Here is a 21157-nt window from a genome sequence, read left to right on the forward strand (position 1 = left end):
AATAACAATACTCTTTTGAATATCGTATGGCGTAATGAACGAAATGAAACCCTTTCAATATATCGATTTTTGTTAAAATAAGTGGAAGCTATAGGTCTATATTGTCAATTGTTATACTCTCCATCATTCATAATTGAAATTATCATTTAAGGCCCAAGGAAGTATATATACTCTAAGACCTGTCGCTCTGTCCGTCTGTGGAATTCACACTAACTTTCGAAGGAATTGACCTAAATGGCTAAAATATTTGTTATGTTTGTAATTGTAAATTGTTGTGGGAATGAGATGGAGTATATCGGTATAGTTAAGATATCTCCCCATATTCGGGATTCTTTTTTCAACGAAATTGTTTGAAATTTGGTATTTGAGGTGCTTAGTAGATACCAACTTAGCAGGCTGAAAGTAATCGACATAGGTTCCTATTTTTCTATATCGCTTTATATGCATCCCTATGAAATTGTTTCAAAAGGTATATTTGAAGTTGCAATGGGACCCTTTATCATCGCTATGAAGTTTTTCTATTTATAGGTCCACGTTTTCATTTTGCCTTCATATAAAGATACCTCACGATATTCATTATTTTTACAATTCTCGACACATTTTCCAACGGAATCTTTTGAAATTTGAAAGTTAAAATATTAAAGGAAACTAGATTCTCCGACAGAAATCCATTCCGACATATATATATTTTTTCCTAACATATCTCCCGATACTCTATATTTGAATGGTGTAAGCTACATTTTTCAAACGAATAGTTTCAAATTTGATATTTGGAGCTCATAGTAGGCACCAGCTCTTTTGGCGTGAAAATGTTTAAACAGACCCACGATTTAAAAACGTAATCTCCAAATATTTAGTATTTTGATGAATTAAGATCATCATATGTAAAACCTCCTCAGGTAACAAATTTACCTCGCCATTATAGACCTATTTTCCAAAGTGTTACTTTTCAAATAGTAGAGAGTGTTCAAAGTTCGGCACGGTCGAATAAAACAGTTTTTTAAGGGTTCAGCTTGAGTTGGTCCAATATTTTTACTAAATCGGGTATTTTTTTTTTCTTTTTACCAGAAGTGGCCGATATAGCCCACCTTCCGATTCGATTTTATTTTGATTCAACTATTATTATTTGAAAGACTTGGATAGTATCCGCTTCGATAGTTTTCGGACCCACCAGCCACTAAGAAAAATTTACACTACCAGATCAACGGGCGGGATGACTCAAAATCTATTATTGATAAAAAGAAGTGGATAAATTCGATTCAATCCACTTTCGAAAAATAGAGGATTTCAAAAATTTCCTCAAAGACTACATAATGAAGATCTAGTCTGAGCCTAATTTAATGACGGATTGCCAGGTAACGTCATTTGTCAGACTTTTGAACATGGTGGATATGTGAGCTGCCAGCGAGGTGTGTCAGTCTCCCCTTAGTCCTCATTTACTGTGCAAAACTTGGAACTATCAGTTTGCTCGGCCAGCGCCAAAGCTCCTCCCACCATTACGTAGGATGGAATGCCATAATTCATGATGGCCATTGAAATCGCCTAGAACCATACATAAAACGCGGGTACAGCTATTTTAAGATAGTATGTGCACCTCTAACTCGGCGGTTCCACACTTGATCGCTATCCTTATACCATGTATGGGTCACTAGAGTCAAGTTCAGACGAAATAGGTCTATACTGGATAAAGTTGTGCAAAAGGAACGCTATACCCTCACCTTGGGTGCGACCCTTTCTCGGTATGTTGTATCCATTACAACTTTGAATTATGCATATGTTACTCAGCGTCGACTTCTGGATCGCAGCGACCTTCATGTTCTTCCGACTCATGAAGTTTCTGTGATCTTGCATCGGAGACCATCGCTGTTAAATTGGAAGAATGGTGTACTATCCAAAAATGTTGCATATATTGCATTCGGTTTAGACTGGAGCAATTCCTGAAGTGCATACCAAGTTATCAACGGAAGATCTGGTGTAAACACAATAGATATCGACCCGCCCCTTCTGGCACCTCCTCCCACAAAGGGTCACAATTTATAATACTGATATATCTCATAACCTGCGAAATAAGCTAACGATTAACCAGAGATCTGATGTGAATATGAAATTTATCGGACAACTCCTTTCGGTAGCTCCCCACAAATGTCCAAAATTTTGATTATTCGGATAAAATTGCAAATAAATGTTGGATTTTCTTTAAATGCTGCACGTACCAATATTTTTATCAGTACTAGATGAAGTGAAATACTTCGGTCCGCTATATATGTGGCACCTCATGTATATATCAACATTTTACAAAAACCATCACATTTCTCATAAAATTTGAAGGAAGTATTCGATATAGTCCAAATCTAGTAGAGCATACAAAGTTTGAAAGGAATCGTTGACTTAATTCGCAGGTTATTATAAATTGGGACCCTTTTTGGGAGGAGTTACCAGAAGAGACGGATCGATATTTATTGTGTTTACTCCAGTTCTTCCGTTGATAAAAGTATTGGAATGTGTGAAGTTTAGAAGGAATCAGGTGCTTATTTCTCATTTTATGAAATTTAAAATTTTGATTTCTATGTGGGGAGGTAGAAGAATTGAAACGATGCATCCGATCTCACTCCAACAATTTTCTTAGTAAAATTTAATAATTCTTAATAGTTCTAATAGGTAAATTTTTTCTATGAAAATGTTGACATTTTGTGGAGGAGGTACTAGAAGGAGTAGACTGATATTGGCTTTTTGCGAACTCGATCTAAGTTTGATAATAATATTACAATGTACCCAGTTTCACCAAATCAGATATTCCGTTCGAGAGTTATCGTGCGCATCAGCCACACAGACGGACATCCCTAGATCGACTCCAGATGTCATGAAACGGAAATGGTTCTAAGAGACCTTGGGTCTAAAACCTTTATTTCGATGAGGCATATTTTGGCCGTATTTAACGATATATGACTGAAGGTATAAAAAAGCAGACCAAGAAATGAAACAAAATTGATTAGCACACCAGATTTTGAAATCAAGCGGATCTTAGATCTAACGGACAATTCGAAATTAACCCTAACGTATTTATGTTATGGAGTATACCATTTGGAAAGCTGAGGAACTGGCAATAAACGGCAAATAAAATAAGATCTCCACTTCGAAAGAAAGCCATGAAGTCGATTTGGTAAATTGGTTACAGGTATCGAAATAAATTTTACTTATATCTCTTCGAGATAGACGCAGGAAGGAACTAAATTGAATATAGTGCAGAGGCAATAGAAACGTAAATTCGTAATTTTTTTACTCAAATAGATAGCTTATATGTTGAAGACAGTGACAATGAGGTTTACACAAAATGTGTTAACTCGCTTAGACCCCTAAATGTAAAATGTCATTAAATTCGGTTGAGTAATATTAATTGGGGGGTTCGTTGTTGCTGAATGGCAACTTTCATCCACAAATTATTTCCTTAAAAACACTGCCCAATAAAATGGATGTCAAGTCTTAAGAGGGGAGATGGTGGTGTGATTAAATTTCTTTTTTGGGACTGAAGGCCTTGGTGAGTAAGTAAAGAACCCCCACTAATTCGCCCTAAGTAGAATATTCGAGTCAAAAATTCGTATTATAGAGTAATGAGAAAAGTATGAAATGAGTATAAAAGTGTGTCGCGGAATGTGTATGTATATGTGTATATAATTTTGTACATTTAAAATTAAAATTTCAATTCTATTTAACAAAACGATTATATTGATTTGATTTTGAGTAAATTAATATTGATTTTCTATTTTTTTTTCAATTTTGGCACAACCGCGTACCATTTTCGGTTTGCCAAAACACTCCACTACATCAAATTCTGTAAATGTATGTACCTGTGTATGTGTATGAATTGTTTGTGTATGGTTGTATGTGTGTGATTTTCATTAAAATTAATAAATTAAAATTAAAATAATGTCTTTAAGAATTTTGTTCGTCAGATACACAAACGTTTCTTAACCCACTCAATGTTCTTAACTTAAAGCCAACAATGGTTCATCCTCCAATTCCTTGTGCACCGATTTCTTTTTGTATTTCTTCTGTTGCAGTTTTGTCTTGACCAATTTCGTCTTACTCTTACTCGAATGTTTCGATTTCTTTAGTTTCTTTTCCTCGGCTGCTTTTTCCTTATCCAGCAGTTCCAATTGTTCAAAGATATTTTTCGGATGTGGATGATTGCTGGGTTTGGTCGAGTTTTTGGCCTGATAGACAACAACAAAATGTGAAAAGGCCGTATCGACGGGCACATTAATGTCGGCAAAATCACGGAAATGGGCAAATTGCTCCTCCGGGTAGGTATATTTTTGTACAAAATCAACGCTGTCTTCGGGATGGTAAGGCATTTCTTCTTCGGGGTAGAAGGTGCCACCGCGTATAACACCAAAATCTCCAGAACCCAAAATTGAGGCATCATAACCACCTGGTTTTTGATTGGGCGCCAAACCAGGACCCAGATTTCCTTCGGGCCTTGTTTCGTATTTTGGCAAAAAGGGAGCATCGGGCAGAGAGAAGTAGGGTCGAGAATGACCAGATGGTGGTGCCTCCCGAAAAAAGGGTGGATAATAATTCTGTGCAGCTTGACTGTGAGAATCGCCTGGATTTATTCGATGTCTTGGCTCGTGCACATCAGATCTGGCATTATACCGTGTACTTTGCACGGGACGGAAGTGTTGTACTATGGTCGTGGGTGGCTCATAGAACTGTCGCTCTTGTGACCGTAAAATGGTTATGGGCGAGAAATCATTTGGCTCCATAAGCATATCGCTGTCTTCTTCGGGAAATTCATCTGGAAAGAGAGGAAATGAGAAGAAATACTTATTTATTAAAAAATCTTGGTTTTTATTAAAGTCATATAAATAAATTAAAATCATAAAATGTTAATATATAAGTCTATCTGCGTTTATTCTATTTCAGTACATTTTCTCCAGAATAATATTTTAAGGCATACTTCCATATAAAAATACGAATCTGAATGAAAATTTTTAAATTACTTTAAATGAAATCAAAATTAAAATAAATAAATATAAAAAATTAAAAATATTGGAAAAAAAAACATTTGGAATTGTGTCTTTCTTTCGTAATCACTTTCATTTCAAAAATAGACCCTAAGTATAACAATTGACGTATCCAGAAGATCTTAATTTATTTAATTATCTTTTTTTGGAACTAGCAAATGCTCGCAACTTCATCAGCGACAAGTCCACCCTACAATTTTGGATTCATTCCAACAGCTTATGTTAGGTCCTTTAGTACTCAAAATGCACAATTTGTTCACTTAAAAAATAATATTCAAAACTTCAAACATTATATTAAATTTTCAGACTTTCCATATTTTTCATTTTTGGAAAAAATAAGTTTTTACTTTTAACACCAAAAAATTTTCCAAGTTTTTATACCGTACAACACTATGTGTTGGGGGTATTATAAGTTTGATTGGGCCAAAAATTATGTAACACCTCGAAATATTGGTTTCCCACATAGGAAAGTATATATGGATCTTCCTATCTCGCCGAGCTGAGTTGATCTAGCTATGTATGTCCGTCCGTCAGTCTGTCCGTCTGTCCATGTTAATTTGTAATCACTCTACAGGTCGCAATTATGGCCCAATCTTCACGAAATTAAAAATAGAGGTGGGGTTAAGGTCAGGATAGAACCCTATTTCTTTTGGAGATGATCGCATAAAATTTAGGGGTAGGTTTCACAACATATGTGTTAAATAAAAGTCAAATTTTTCATTAAACCGCGAATATTTTTAATCCCGGCGAAATCACAAGTAGACGAACAGGTCAATTCTGACCGTTACGTAAATGTCGATAGTAAATATATCGGATATATATAGCGAAATATATATAATGTTTATATACAAAGGAAGAGAATGTTAGCTAGAATGGATATAGCTCATGAATGGCTGGACCGATTTTGACAAATTTTGGCTATTTAAAATGCCTCCTTGACATAAAAGAATAAAATCTAAAAAAAATCGCATAAAAAGATGTCAATACTGATGTTAATATAGATTTTGTAGTATTTTGTGACATTTTTTTTATTTTTTTCATAATTTTTATCGCATGCGATTTTTTCATTTTGACTTATAATATTGAAGAGTATATTTTGTAATATTTTTTCACCTTACAACACAGGTTGGAGTTATTCTATACAGATTGCAAAGGTATGGTTAGGCTCAGAAGGGCTAGGCCTATTGTTTTCAAAGATGTCCGCAATATATTTAGAGGTTGAAGTGGACCAACAACAAAAAATGTTCCTGATTTTTCAGTCGTTATAAAGGTCACAAATTGAAACCAAAGGACACGAAATTTCGCACAAAGTTAGAGTTTAGGACAGCGGGTAGAACTACTTTTGTGTGGAAAAATACCAGCATTATTTACAGGCGAATTCAAAATACACAAAAGGCGAACTTTTGGCTTCCTATGCTGATTTCCTTGACGAATATAGCCAAACATCGTAGACAATTAAATCATATAGATGAGTCTAAATTTAGAGATACAGAGGGGCCTCTTGCTTTTGGAAATGATCGCAAAATATTTAGGGGTTCAAATGAACCAATACAGAAACGATTACCTCATCAGAAGCCAATCGACACGCCTGAGCAGAGAGTTTGGGACAGGGAAGAATTCTAGCATTTTGGATGACCATTGGATTATAATAATGGACCACAACAACTAACAGTACGGCGGAATGCATAAATATTGGGCAAATATCCCTGGTCAATATGCTAAGGTTAATATCTGGGCAGTGATCCGTGACAAAATTTCAAAAGCGAAATCTTCCAAAACGGATTTGGACGTAAGGAGGCTTAAAATATTTTGTAGTGTTGTAGGGTATCAAATAGTCGGCCCCGCACGACTATAGCCTTTGCTTGAATTTTATCGAGAAGAAAATTAGCAAAACTTTTACCCAATGGACCCACATCCATTTTTTCTGTAGAAAACGATTTCAATGTCACCATGTGTAAACCGTAGTAATCAACATCGACATCATTATCGAATTCCACCTCTTCTCCCAATGCCATATTTAGTAAAATTTAGTACTCACATCCGAAACAATAGACACCAACAGTGACCAAAATTAGTACAAATGTCAATTTCAGATACCGTCCAAGACCTCAATATAAAATTTTAGGATTCCAGCCCTATCCTTTCAACCAATATCAATATTTAATACAATTTACTACTTTTCTAAAAATGTCAAGCAACTTTAATATTTCAACATCCGATACCAACAGTGATATATATTTCAATTTTCTGAATTTCTGCTCTCTCCTTTCACCTAATACCCAGCTTAGTAATACTTGGTACTTTTCCAAAACCGTCTCAATATCTTAACCACATACACCAACAATAAAGTCTTTATTAAATTTAAAGATTTCAGTACTATCCATTCACTTAATATCAAAAAAAAAAAAAAAAAAAAAAAAAAAAAAAAAAAAAAAAAAAAACACCTCCATATCCCAATCCCAGATACCAAGAAAGAGCTCAATATAAAATTTCGGGATTCTTCTTCACCTAATACCCATTTTAGTACCACTCAGTACTTTACGAACAATTATAGTACATATTTCAAAACAACCTCCATATCTTAACCACAGAAACCAACAGTGACATTTAGATCAAATTACAGGATTCCAACCTTCATCCGATAGCAAATTTAGTACCATTTGGTGCTTTTCGTATAAATATAGGACTCATTCCAAACCACAACCAAATCTCAACCTGAGATTCAAAAGTTATCTAAACATCAAATGTCAGGATTTCAGCTCTATTCCTTCACCATATAGCAAACATAGTACCATTTAGTACTTTTCGTACAATTATAGCATACATTTCCGAAACCACCATATCTTAACCACATCAATATCAAATTCCAGGATTTCAGCTTTTTTCCTTCATCCAATACCAAATTTAGTACCATTTGATACTTTTCGTATGTATATAGGACGCATTCCAAACAACTGCCAATTCCCAATCTCATATCCAAAAGTTATGTAAACAACAAACTTCAGCTGTATTCCCTCACCCAATACAAACATAATACCTTTCAGTTCCTTTCGTACACTTCGTATACTTGTAGTAAATATTTCCCAAATCGCCTCTTTATCACAAAACTAACACAAAGAGGACCCCAATACAACATTTCCAAATTCTGGCTTTATCCGTTCACCCTAAACCAAATTATTTCAAATTTAGTACTTTTCATACAAATATTTTCAAATTTCCAAAACCGTACAAATATAAGAAACATTTCCGAAACCCCCTATGTGCAGGCTAAACATGAACAGCGATTCTAATACCAAATTTCAGATTTCAAGCACTGTTCATCCAATACCAAACTTACCAAAAATAGTACTATGAAGTACTTTTCGTGCACATGAAGTACTCATTTTCGAAACCAGACCCTTATCACAAATCTGCCATCAAAAATAACACAAAAATACCAAAGAAGTAAAAAAGCAACTAAGCCGAACCGAACTTTAATACCCTCCACCATTTGGAAGGAACTAAAAAAAAAAATTGAAAAATAAATTAAAAAACTACCACTTAAATGAAAATCGTATATGGGGACTATACGAAGACGTGGACCTGCTTACGAATTTTTTTGTAATAGGGTGTAGTACCCATTAAGATCTTTCAATACGAAATTTGAAACGATTCCGGTGAATAATAAACGTGGACCGACATGGCCCATTTACGAACTTAACCTGCCTAATGGAAAATTATGCATGTATGCAAATTGATTCCCATTCCAAATTTCTAGTTTTTAGTTCTAACCACATGATACGAAATAGTATCAATACATTTTAGTATTTTTGCATACACTTATAGTGCGAATTTAGGAAAGTTTCCCTCTGATACTTCTATCATACACTACATCAGTGACCCTCTTTCCAAATCTAAGTGTCCTAGCTCCACTGCATCCTCAAATACAGAGAATGTAGTAGCTTTTAATAGTTTTAGTATAGTTATGGCACAAAATTTCCAAATAATGCAGCCTTATCTGACCCTTCGGATCACGGGTGACCCTCACCCAGTGAGGGGTGTGCGTTGGCCAATTCTCAATCACTTAATTACTTTACTCTTTTATTAATATTGATAATCTACAGGGTGAGATAAAAAAGCTGCAACACATTCAAACCCCATAATTTTGACATTTTTTTAAATTTTATTGAATGAAATCAAACAAGTAAAAGAACATTAAGTTCGGCCGGGCCAAACTTTTAATACCCTCCACCTTAGGGTAAAGGATACATTAGGAAAAATGTGGCAAAAACCATCAAAATAACGAATATCGGAGTGTACCGTTATATGGGGGCTATACCAAATCATGGACCTACACATGCAAGGTTTCGCCAACAAAGCTAGAACCCATTATGACCTACAAATAATCATCAAATCATCAAATTACCGAATATAGGGAGGTACCGTTATATGGGGGCTATACCAAACCGTGGACCTATAATTACAATGACTCGCCATACGAACTGCGACCCATTATGATCTACAACTACCAAATTTTCAGAGAAATTCGTAAAAAAAATGTGTCAAAAATCATCAAAATACCGAATATTGGGAGGTACCGTTATATGGGGGCTATACCAAATCATGGACCCATACATGCAATGTTTAGCCACACGAACTAGGACCCATTATGACTCACAAATACCAATTTTTAGACAAATCAGTGAAAAAATGTGGCAAAAACCATCAAAATACGGAATATCGGGAGGTACCGTTATATGGGGCTATACTATATCATGGACCTATACATGCAATGTTTCGCCACCGGAGCTGGAAACCATTATGACCAACAAATACCACACGTACAAGGGACCGTTATGACCTACAAATACCAATTTTCAGACAAATCCGTGAAAAAATGTGGCATAGATCATAAAAATACCGAATATCGGGAGGTACCGTTATATGGGGACTATACCAGAACGTGGACCGATATATCTTATTTTCAATACCAACCATACTAGACACAATACCAACTGCTCTGCTAAATTTTGGAGCTCTACGTCAAATAATGTGGGCTGTATCGGGATTTCAACAGACAGACAGACAGACGGACAGACAGACAGACGAACATTGTTAAATCGACTTAGAGTTTTATGCTGATTATGAATATATATACTCTATGGGGTCTACGACGAATATTTAAGGATGTTACAAACGGAATGACAAAGTTAATATACCCTCCTTTCAAAGGTGGAGGGTATAAAAATGTCGGAAATAGCATCAAATTTTAGAATAAGTTTAGATTTGTTCGAATTGGTCACCTTTGGCACGAATTATGACCTTCAAACGGCCAATGAAACCGTCACTCGCTGCCCGAATGTTACTCTGCGGTATTTTGGCCCATTCCCAGCGAACGGCTTGCCTGAGGTGATCGAAACTTTGCCATTTTTTAGTGCCAACCTTGCATTCCAAAATAATCCAGACACAATAGTCCTACGGATTGGTATCCGGAGATTTTCGTGGTCATTGTGCGTTGGAAATGAAGCGAGGAATCTCATTTTGTACCCATTCTTGGGAGGCGGGTGCTGAATGTGATGTTGCTGAGTCCTGTTGGAATGTCCAAGGTCTGCGGCAAAAATGTTTGCATTTCCAAGGCTTTAATACACCCTCTAGAATATTTTCCGATAATATTTGGCATTTATTCTGACGCCACGGTCGATTAATACGGGCGTCGACCGACCATCGGCTATTATGGCAGCCAATACCATCACCATGGCCGGCGCTTGAGTTCTGGTGGCCAACCGAAGGTGCACATTTCAGCTGACCTCTTTGGCAAGTAAACACGATCATTTTGTCTGTTTACAAACTACTGGACAACGAATGTTTTCTCTTCGGAGAAACTCAAATTCGGCAGTTCACTACAATTGGCCAAGCGAAGTAACTCTTGAGCTCATTTGAGTCTATTTTCTTTCTGTTGCGATGTAAGTTCTTGCACTTTTTGGTATTTCAATGGCTTTACCCCGAGCTTATTTTTCAATGTTTGCCGAATGGAATATTGTGATATGTTGCGTTCACGGGCCATTTTTCGACCACTGAGACGCGGGTTTCGATCAAGTCGCTTCTTTACTTTTCTTTACTGTCGGTCAGTGGCTTAGAAATGACAGCGGTCTGAAGCTGGTTGCAGGTTTTCATCTCATTCTGTGTCCATGATCCATTCATCCCCTCATACCTAAGCCAATGAGAATGGCTAATTATTTTTTACATTCTTACACATGTGAGTCATAATACCTCACACTCATCCTCAGCAATGAGAATTATCTCAATTATATTTTTCTTCAAATCAATGTCGCGTTTTGTTGTTTTTTTTTTTTCGTAATACCCCCATCTAACAGCTGAGCAATGAAGACATTCGACTAACCTTGATTTTCATTGTTCTAAAACAAGTCACAGTCGGTTGCAAAGAAATTAAAAAAAAAACAGCGAACAACAACGATATATCCAAAAATAATTACAAACATTAAAACAAATAATCATTATTATAAAGAATGGGTGTCATGAAAATTAAATAAAATATCCAAGCCAACAAAAAACAAAAGTAAGAATCTAAGCCCGGACTGGTGCTACATGAGTTCTATTCTTAATGATAGCATAATTCAAGCTTCTAATGACTGTGTAAGCAAGTAGTACAAGTGTATGAATGGGTGTGTGTGTGTGTCTGTGTAGATTCCCATAAATTATATACGGTTTGTTAGCAGCGTGTTATGGTGAACGGACATGGTAGCTGTAGCTGCTGGTATGGAATCCTCCTCACGATGATCTCAGATGACTAGAAGAAGTTTTCAGTTTGAAAATTAAATTACTCTGAAACATGGCTAACAAAGAGCTTTGCCAGAACACATGTTCCTAACACTTGCTGGCTGGCTGGCTGGCTGACCAACTGGGTTTGTTAGAATGTCTAGCAAACATTATCCACTGGGCGTTAATGTTTATACAACCATCATTATTGGTGATGCGATGACGCGCACTGAATCAAGAAAAAAAAAACATGGACAGACCGACAGACGCCGCCTCTTTGGTGATGTGAATGAACCAAAAGGTCAAGTAAACGTTTTCTTTGTCAGTTCTTGGCCAGCAAAATGGACAGACATCGACATCGAAACCCAGAAGTATTCTCTATGATTAATTTCAACATGTTGCAGATTCTGACAACGATGATGGCTGTGATTAGCCACCAACAACTAGGAAAAATATAATTATTGACCGGAATACATAAGTCATAAGTGTAATTTATAAAAAATATTGTTAACTCAATTTATAGAGGGTATGTTATGGGAGTTATATTAATTTTATAGAGGTGGATTCATCAAACATGACACTTTGCAACACAAACAAGTAAAAACCAGTTAAGAAAGTCTTAAAGTCGGGCGGGGTCGACTTTATGATACCCTACACCACTTTGCTAAATTAGTAGAGCTCCGCATATGTACTAAAAGTTTTTATGGGAGAATTCAATCATACACGCTATGATTATTATTATACCCTACACCACAAGGTATTCAGAGTATTATGTCTTTGTGGATTTGTTTGTGGATTTGGCAACGAGATAGACCCATAGTTCCTTTTGATGATCTGCATAGAATTACATGCTGAGTCGATTTATGCATGCCCGTCCGTCCGTCCGTCCGTCCGTCTGTCCATGTATTTTTGTAAACAAAGTACAGTTCGCATTTATTGCCCTATCCACATGAAATTTTGCACAAATCATTTGTTTGGCCCAAGGACGAACCCTATTGAAATTGGAGATAATCGGCAAAATTTAGATATAGCTCCCATATATATATCTTCGTCCGATTTGCCTTTTATTGTGCACCAAACGTGTAATATCAGTCCGAATAGTATGTAATTTTGCACATACGATCAGATTGGACCTGATAATAAGTATGCCAAATTTTATCGAAATCGGTTCAGATATTGCTATATCTCCCATATATATTGTTCATCCGATTTGCTACTTTTGTCCTCCGCAGCCGTAATATGCACTCTGTAACAACTATATTTAGGGAAATATATCAAATCCAGCTCAGAAATATCTTTGCCAAATTTTATCGAAATCAGTTCAGATTTGGATATAGCTCCCACATATAACTTCTTCCGATTTACCTTTTATTGTACACCAAACGTGTAATATCAGTCCGAATAGTATGGAATTTTGCACGTACGATCAGATTAGATCTGAAAATAAGTATGCCAAATTTGATCGAAATCGGTTTAGATATAGCTATAGCTCCCATATATATTGTTCATCCGATTTGTTAATTTTGTCCTCCGCAGCCGTAATATGCACTATGAAATACATTTGCTAAATTTTATCGAGATCGGTTCAGATTTGGATATAGCTCCCATCTACTTCAATTCGTTGGCAAGCTAGAGTAAGTTCCACCGACGGCCAGACGTCGCTAAATCGACATAGAATTTTATGCTGATCAAGAATATATATACTTTGTGGGCTCTAAAATGTATATTGCGAGGTGTTACAAACGGAATGACAAACTTAATATACCCTCCATACTATTGTGGATGGTATAAAAACAATTAAGAAAGACCAATGCCGGACAGGACCAACTTTTTGATACCCTACACAACTAGCATTCAGGGTGAGATGAAAAAACTGCAACCACCTTCAGACTGCTGTCATTTCCAAGTCACTGGTCCGATAACTGTTGATCCATTATATCCAGTGACAGCTCATTATATTGTTTACAAGCGCACTAAAGAATTTTGGTGAGAATTTTCCAGAAAAAAAAGTTGAATGGAATTCATTCATATATGGCTGGAAAACCACAAGTGATTATGGTTAGAGTACTCCAGCCTATAAATGTGAATAAATCTTTTGTGTCTCACTCGTTACCGTGATACTGGTAACGTAGCCCGACGTCAAGGAAGTGGACGGGCGAAAACAGCAACAGCAGCAGAAATGGTTCAAAAAGTAAAGAAACAACTTGATCGAAACCCGCTTCGCAGTGGCCGAAAAGTGGCTCGTTGCTGAACTTATCACAATATTCCATTTGGCAAATATTGAAAAATGACCTCGGGGTAAAGCCATTGAAATTTCAAAAAGTGCAAGAACTTACACCGCAACAGAAAGAAAATAGACTCAAAAGAGCTAAAGAGTTGCTTCGCTTGGCCGAAAATGGTGTTTCGGAAATACCTTTGCAAAATTTTATGGAGATCGGCTCCCATATATATATCATTAATCCGATTTCACGTTTATTATTCAAAAATGGCTAATATTACTATGAAATATGTGGATCTCGGCTCCGATGCATATTTTTGTACCCTCCACTATACTATGGAGGGTATATTAACCTTGTCATCCGTTTGTAACTCCTCGAAATACTCATGTCAGACCCAACAAAGTATATATATTCATGATCAGCGTAAAATTCTAAGTCAACTTAGCGACGTTCATCTGTCTGTCTGTCCGCCTGTCCGTCTGATGTAATCACGCTATCTTTCGAACGAATTGAAATAGGCTAAAATTTTTCACACTTGTTTATTTTCCAGTAGGCAGGTTATGTTCGTAAATGGGCCATGTGGGTATAAGATTTCATATAGCCCCATACAACGGTACCTCCCGATTTTCGGTGTTTTGATGATTTTACACTACATTTACGCTACATTACTCACCGTTTATTCCAAGTTTCGAATTTGAATTTTTTTAAGAATTTTATTTCCAAATTCATTTCATATGGTGGAGGGTATTCAAAGTTCGGCCCGGCCAAACTTACTGCTTTTTAACTTGTTTTAATATAATCCTTCTCTGTACGATCTACTGCAAAAAATTCTTTTGTTACGTGAGCTCTACTATATATGCATAGTTGTGAAAGTCATCATAAAATTGGCCCCATCCGACTTTTGATTTTACCTTACTGGTGTTTTTATACCCTACACCACAAGGTGGTCAGGGTATTATGTCTTTGTGCATTTGTTTGTAACAGGCTAAAGGAAACGAGATAGACCCATAGTTCCTTTTGATGAACTGCATAGAATCACTTTCCGAGTTGATTTAAGCATGTCAGTCCGTCCGTCCGTCTGTCCATGTATTTTTGTGAACAAAATGCAGTTCGCATTTATATCCGATTGAGATGAAATTTTCCAAACAAGGACGAACCTTATTGAAATTGGAAATAATCGGTAAAAAATTAGATATAGCGCCCATATATATCATCGTCCGATTTGCCTTTTATTGTGCACCAAACGTGTAATATGAGCCCGAATAGTATGGAATTTTGCACGTACAACCAAATTAGACCTGATAATAAGTTCAGATATATCTCCCATATGTATTGTTCATCCGATTTGTTATTTTTGTAATTTCTGTAACAACGATATTCAGGGAAATATATCAAATACAGCTCAGAAATATATTTGCAAATTTTATCGAGATCGGTTCCGATTTGGATATAGCTCCCATATATATCAAATGGGCAATACAAGTCCTTTGAACTTTAAATAATAATTATAATCATAGCGTGTATGATTGAATTCTCCCATAAAACATTTAATTGTTATGTGGAGCTCAACTATATTAGCAAAGTGGTGTGGGGTATCATAAAATCGGCCCCGCCCGACTTTAGGACTTTCTTTACTTGTTTGTCTTATAGCATTCAGTGCTACAAGTGCAATGCTGATTTCATATTTTGTAATTCGCAAAAACATATCTAGTGTAAATTCTTTATTTATCGGCATTTAGCTAGATAGAATTTAGCAAAGGCAGAGAGCTATCGGTCAAAAATAATCAGGAAGTGCATTTAGCGGCTCAACGATCATGTGACGTTACACCCTAATTTTATGGGCTTAAGAGCAACTGATATGTCCATAATTTAAGTTTTCATATTATAAATTATTATTGATCTAAATGCAGTTTTTATACCCTCCACCATGCAACATATAAATACTATATTCATTTTGTCGACGTAAAACTGACTTAAATCGCTTACTTCGTTAGACACCCTAATGGATATCCCTCTGGCCGCATAAAACTACACCCGTCTATTCCATTGCATTTCAATGTCGCATTACGGACAGTTGTGTAAAACTGAAAAAAACAAGTAAAAAACATTAAGTTCGGCCGGGCCAAACTTTTAATACCCTCCACCTTAGGGTAAAGGAAACATTAAAAGAAATGTGACAACAACCATTAAAATGCCGAATATTGGGAGGTATCGTTATATGGGGGCTATACCAAATCGTGGACCTACATATGTAATGTTTCGCCAATGGAGCTAGAACCCATTATGACCTACAAATACCAATTTTTAGACAAATCCGTGAAAATATGTGGCTAAAATTATCAAAATACCGAATATCAGGAGGTACCGTTATATGGGGGCTATACCAAAACGTGGACCTATAATTACAATGACTCGCCACACGAACTGGGACCCATTACGATCTACAACTACCAATTTTCAGAGAAATTCGTGAGAAAATGTGTCAAAAATCATCAAAATATCGAATATTGGGAGGTACCGTTATATGGGGACTATACCAGAACGTGGACCGATATATCTCATTTTCAATACCAACCATCCTAGACACAATACAAATTGCTCTGCTAAATTTTGGCGCTCTACGTCAAATAATGTGGGCTCTATCATGATTTAAACCGACAGACGGACATCGTTAAATCGACTTATGGGGTCTATGACGAATATTTAAGGATGTTACAAACGGAATGACAAAGTTAATATACCCTCCTTTCCAAGGTGGGGGTATAAAAATAAAACCACCATGAACACCACCCTCATGTGCATGTCTAAGGAAACATTTTATTTATTAAAATCTGTCATTCATTACTGTCAGAATATCAAATGTCTGTGCATGTTGCAGAATGCAAAAATTTACATACCACGTTTTAATAGGTACTTTATAGCTATTATCTTTGTCGATTGATTTGATTTTCTCTTGGCCATTGGCAATTTGAAGTGCCATAAAATTGCCTTACTTTTGACCATAACATCGAATCGACTCCCACCCAGCAGGCAGCGGGTACTTTTAGAACAGTTTGCTTTTATTTCCGTATGATTTCTGTTTTTAATTGTGTTTTCGAAATAATTACATTTCTTTGACATGCGAATAAATGATTCAGAACGTGTCACGACTTTTGAAGTGTCATTTTGCAAATGTTGACAATTCATGACATTGTACAACGATTTTGTTTAGAAAAAAATACGAAACAGTTCGACTTAGTTTACTTTGTTACGCTAGCCATTTGTCAATGTCCCATTAAATTAGCTCAAATAGGGGGATTTATATTCAACATTAAATTATTAACGAAGTTATATTTCAACTAAAATCTTTTTGATTGAAGTTGATCTGAACATGGATATTTTCAACAGCTTGTTTGCTTTAGCTAATCGTTGGATAATTTATGAAAATATTAATAATTTATTTAAAGCTGAATTATTTTGTTGTGATTATTTATGAATTATTTGTTAATTACGATTTCAAAGGTTTGCAAATTCTGCCGTATGTAACATTGTAGTGAAAAGGCCATGAATACTGGTATTTATTTCTACAATAGACAAAAAATGTTGATATTTTAAGGGCCAGAAGAAAAACTAGTAATAAAGCATTAAGATCGGCCGGGCCGAAGTTCTAATATCCCTAGCATGAAGGCAACTACAACCTTTGAAATTTTAATTATATACAGGTTGAGATAAAACATGTAAAAAAGAAGCTAAGTTCGGCCGGGCCAAAATTTTAATACCCTCCACCATTTGGAAGGAACTTGAAAAATTAAAAAAAAAATCCGAAAACTACCATTATTAACTTCAAATACCAAATTTGAAATAATTCCTATAAATAATGTCGCTAAAATCATGAAAATACCGAATATCGGCGGGAAGCGTTATATGATGCCTATGCGAAGACGTAGACCTGCACAGACAATATATAGACGGATAGATAGACAGAAGGACGAGCATTGCTAAATTGACATTGAATTTTATGCTGACCAAGAATATATGTATTTTAGTGGAGTCAAAAATGTATATTTCGAGGTGTTACAAATGCAATGACAAACTTAATATACCATCCATACTATGGTTGAAGGTATAAAAACTGCAACAAAGTCAAACGCCATATTTTTTACATTTTTTTTTTAAATTTTATCGAATAAGAGCAGAAAATGTCGGAAATAGCATCAAATTTTAGAATTAGTTTAGATTTGTTCGCATTGGTCACCTTTGGCACGTATCATGGCCTTAAAACGACCAATAAAACCGTCACACGCTGCCCGAATGTTGCTCTACATCATTTTGGACCATTTCAGGCGAAGCGCTTGCTTGAGGAGGTAAAACGGTCCAAGGTCTGTGACCAAAATGTTTGCGTGCCCAAGTTTTTAATACACCCATTCTGAATAATTCGCGATTAATACGAGCGGAAAGCGACCATTGACTGTTATAAAGGTCCACATCATCACCATGGCCGGCGCTTGAGTTCTGGTGGCCAACAGAAGGTGCACATTTTCAGCTGACCTCTTTAGAAAGTAAACACAATCTTTTTTTATACCCTCCCTATAGATAGGAAGCTAAAATTTTGCACAGATCTCTCTTTTGTCTGCAGGCAGGTCAAGTTCGAAGATGGGCTATATCGGTCCACGATATCGTATAGCCCCTATATAACTGTACCCCCCGATATTCGGTATTTTAATGATGTTAGCCACATTTTTCAATGGAATTGTCTTAAAATCCACACAAGTAGTTCCTTGTGAGTACTTTACCCCTGAGAGAGAATTGTCTATACAGGTCCACGATATCGTATATCCCCCATATAACGGTACCCCCGATATTGGGTATTTTGATGATTTTACCCACATTTTTCATCGGAATTGTCTGAAATTCCACAAAAGTAGTTCCTTGTGGGCATTTTACCCCCTCAAAAAGAATTGTCTATATATGTCCACGATATCGTATATCCCCCATATAACTGTACCCCCCGATATTCGGTATTCTGATGATGTTAGCCGCACTTTTCAATGGAATTGTCTGAAAATACCCACAAGTAGTTCCTTGTGAGTACTTCACCACCTGAGAGAGAATTGTCTATTCAGGTCCACGATATCGTATATCCCCCACATAACGGTACCCCCCGATATACAGTATTTTGATGATTTTACCCACATTTTCCATCGGAATTGTCTGAAAATCCACACAAGGAGTTCCTTGTGAGTACTTTATACCTCGGCAGAGAATTATCTATATAGGTCCCCGATATCGTATAGCCCTCATATAACGGTACCCCCGATATTCGGTATTTTGATGTTTTTAGCCATATTTTTCAACGGAATGGTCACAAGGGGTTCTTTGTACACAAGGTTTCTTTGTGAGCACTTTACCCCCCGACAGAGAATTCTCTATAAAGGAGTTCCTTGCGAGTACTTTACACGCAGACATAGATTTGTCTTTATAAGTCCACAATATCGTATATCCCCCCATAGCGGCACCTTCCTATATTACATATTTTAAAGATTTTAAAATAACTTTTAATAGATGTTATTTTTTTTTTTTGAAAATTTTCTAATTCGTTCCAAATAGTGGAGGGTATTCAAAGTTCGACCCGGCCGAAATTACTGCTTTTTTACTTGTTTTGTTTACAAACTGCTGGACAAGGAAAATTTTCTCATCGGAGAAAATCAAATTCGGCAGATCACCATTTTCGGCCAAGTGAAGCAACTCTTTAGCTCAAAAGAGCTTCGCTTGCCTCCACCATAGTATATCGATTTACCAATGTCCGCCCGTCTGTCCGTCTAAGGAAATCACTGATTGATGATATTTTACTTAAATCTATACAATGTCTGCAGGACTTTTGTTATTGATGTCCGCCCGTCTGTGGAAATCACTGATTGATGATATTTTACTTAAATCTATAAATCTGCAGGACTTTTGGTATTGAAAATGGGCCATGTAGGTCCACTTTTTGGTATAGCCCCTATATAACGGTACGGTATTCGGTATTTTGATGATTTTAGCGAAATTAATCACCGTTTTTTTTTAAGTTTTGCATTTGAATATTATAATGGCTTATGACAAAATTACCTATGCAGATCCATATCGTCGTATAGACCCTAATATAACAGCTACATTCGGTATTTTTAAGATTTTAACAGAATTTTTAACACATATTTTTTTGTTTTTGAGAATTGCCAAATTCGTTCTAAATGGTGGAGGATATTCAATTGCCCGGCCGATCTTACAGCTTTTTTACTTGTTTCCTGTTGTAAGTTCTCGCACGAAATAACTGTTCGATTTCGAATAACTATCGATTTCGGAGATGGGCAATATCTGTCCACTCCTTCTGGTACCACCCCCACAAAAGGTCGAAATTTTCAAAAAATATATTTTTTGCACAAAAAGAGAAAGGATAATCCTATTTTGCTCCAACTTTGTATATCCTAATATTTCCGTCAGTTCTAGGTCTCGTGCCAAAATGGATAATATTGGTCCACTCCATCAAGTGGCTCTCCCACAAGGGTCAAAATTTTGAATAATTGTAACTCTTAAAATATATGATGTAAGAGCCGGATTCAAAATTTCACACATCACAATATTTATATTAACCCAAGGTCTGGTGTTAAGATGGACAAAATGGATCCACTCCTTCTGGTACCTCAACCACAAATGGTCGAAATTTGAAAAAAAAAATTCTGCACAGAAAATGAAGCAATAATCTAATTTTGTTCTAATTTGGCAAATCCTAATATTTCCGTCAGTTGTAGATCTCGTGCCAAAATGAATAATATTGGTCCACACCATTAAGTGGCTCTCCCAAAAGGGTCAAAATTTTGAATAATTGTAACTCTTAAAATATTCAAAATTTCACACATCACAATATTTATATTAACCCAAGGTCTGGTGTTAAGATGGACAAAATCGGTACTCCTTCTGGTACCTCATCCACAAATGGTCGAAATTTGAAAAAAAAAAAATATTTTCTGCATAGAGAATGAAGCAATAATCTAATTTTGCAAATCCTAATATTTTCGTCAGTTGTAGGTCTCGTGCCAAAATGGATAATATTGGTCCACTCCATTAAGTGCCTCTCCCACAAAGGGTCAAAATTTTGAATAATTATAACTCTTAAAAAATATGATGTAAGAGTCCGATTGT

General features: G+C 36.0%; 1 protein-coding gene across 4 annotated transcripts in view; it reads right to left on the reverse strand.

Annotated features, from left to right (window-relative positions):
• Positions 1–1876: 1876 nt before the first annotated feature.
• The window catches only part of LOC101891222 (uncharacterized), a 73451-nt gene continuing 54170 nt past the window's right edge, over positions 1877–21157 (reverse strand). For all 4 annotated transcript variants that reach the window (XM_011292822.3, XM_005180095.4, XM_005180094.4 and 1 more), the window contains exon 3: positions 1877–4795. In XM_011292822.3, coding sequence (XP_011291124.1) covers positions 3984–4795 — 812 coding nt within the window. In that variant the 3' untranslated portion in view covers positions 1877–3983. The remainder of the gene's footprint in view (positions 4796–21157) is intronic.

The sequence above is a fragment of the Musca domestica genome, unplaced genomic scaffold, assembly GCF_030504385.1.
Source record: "Musca domestica strain aabys unplaced genomic scaffold, Musca_domestica.polishedcontigs.V.1.1 137, whole genome shotgun sequence".
Lineage (NCBI taxonomy): Eukaryota > Metazoa > Arthropoda > Insecta > Diptera > Muscidae > Musca > Musca domestica.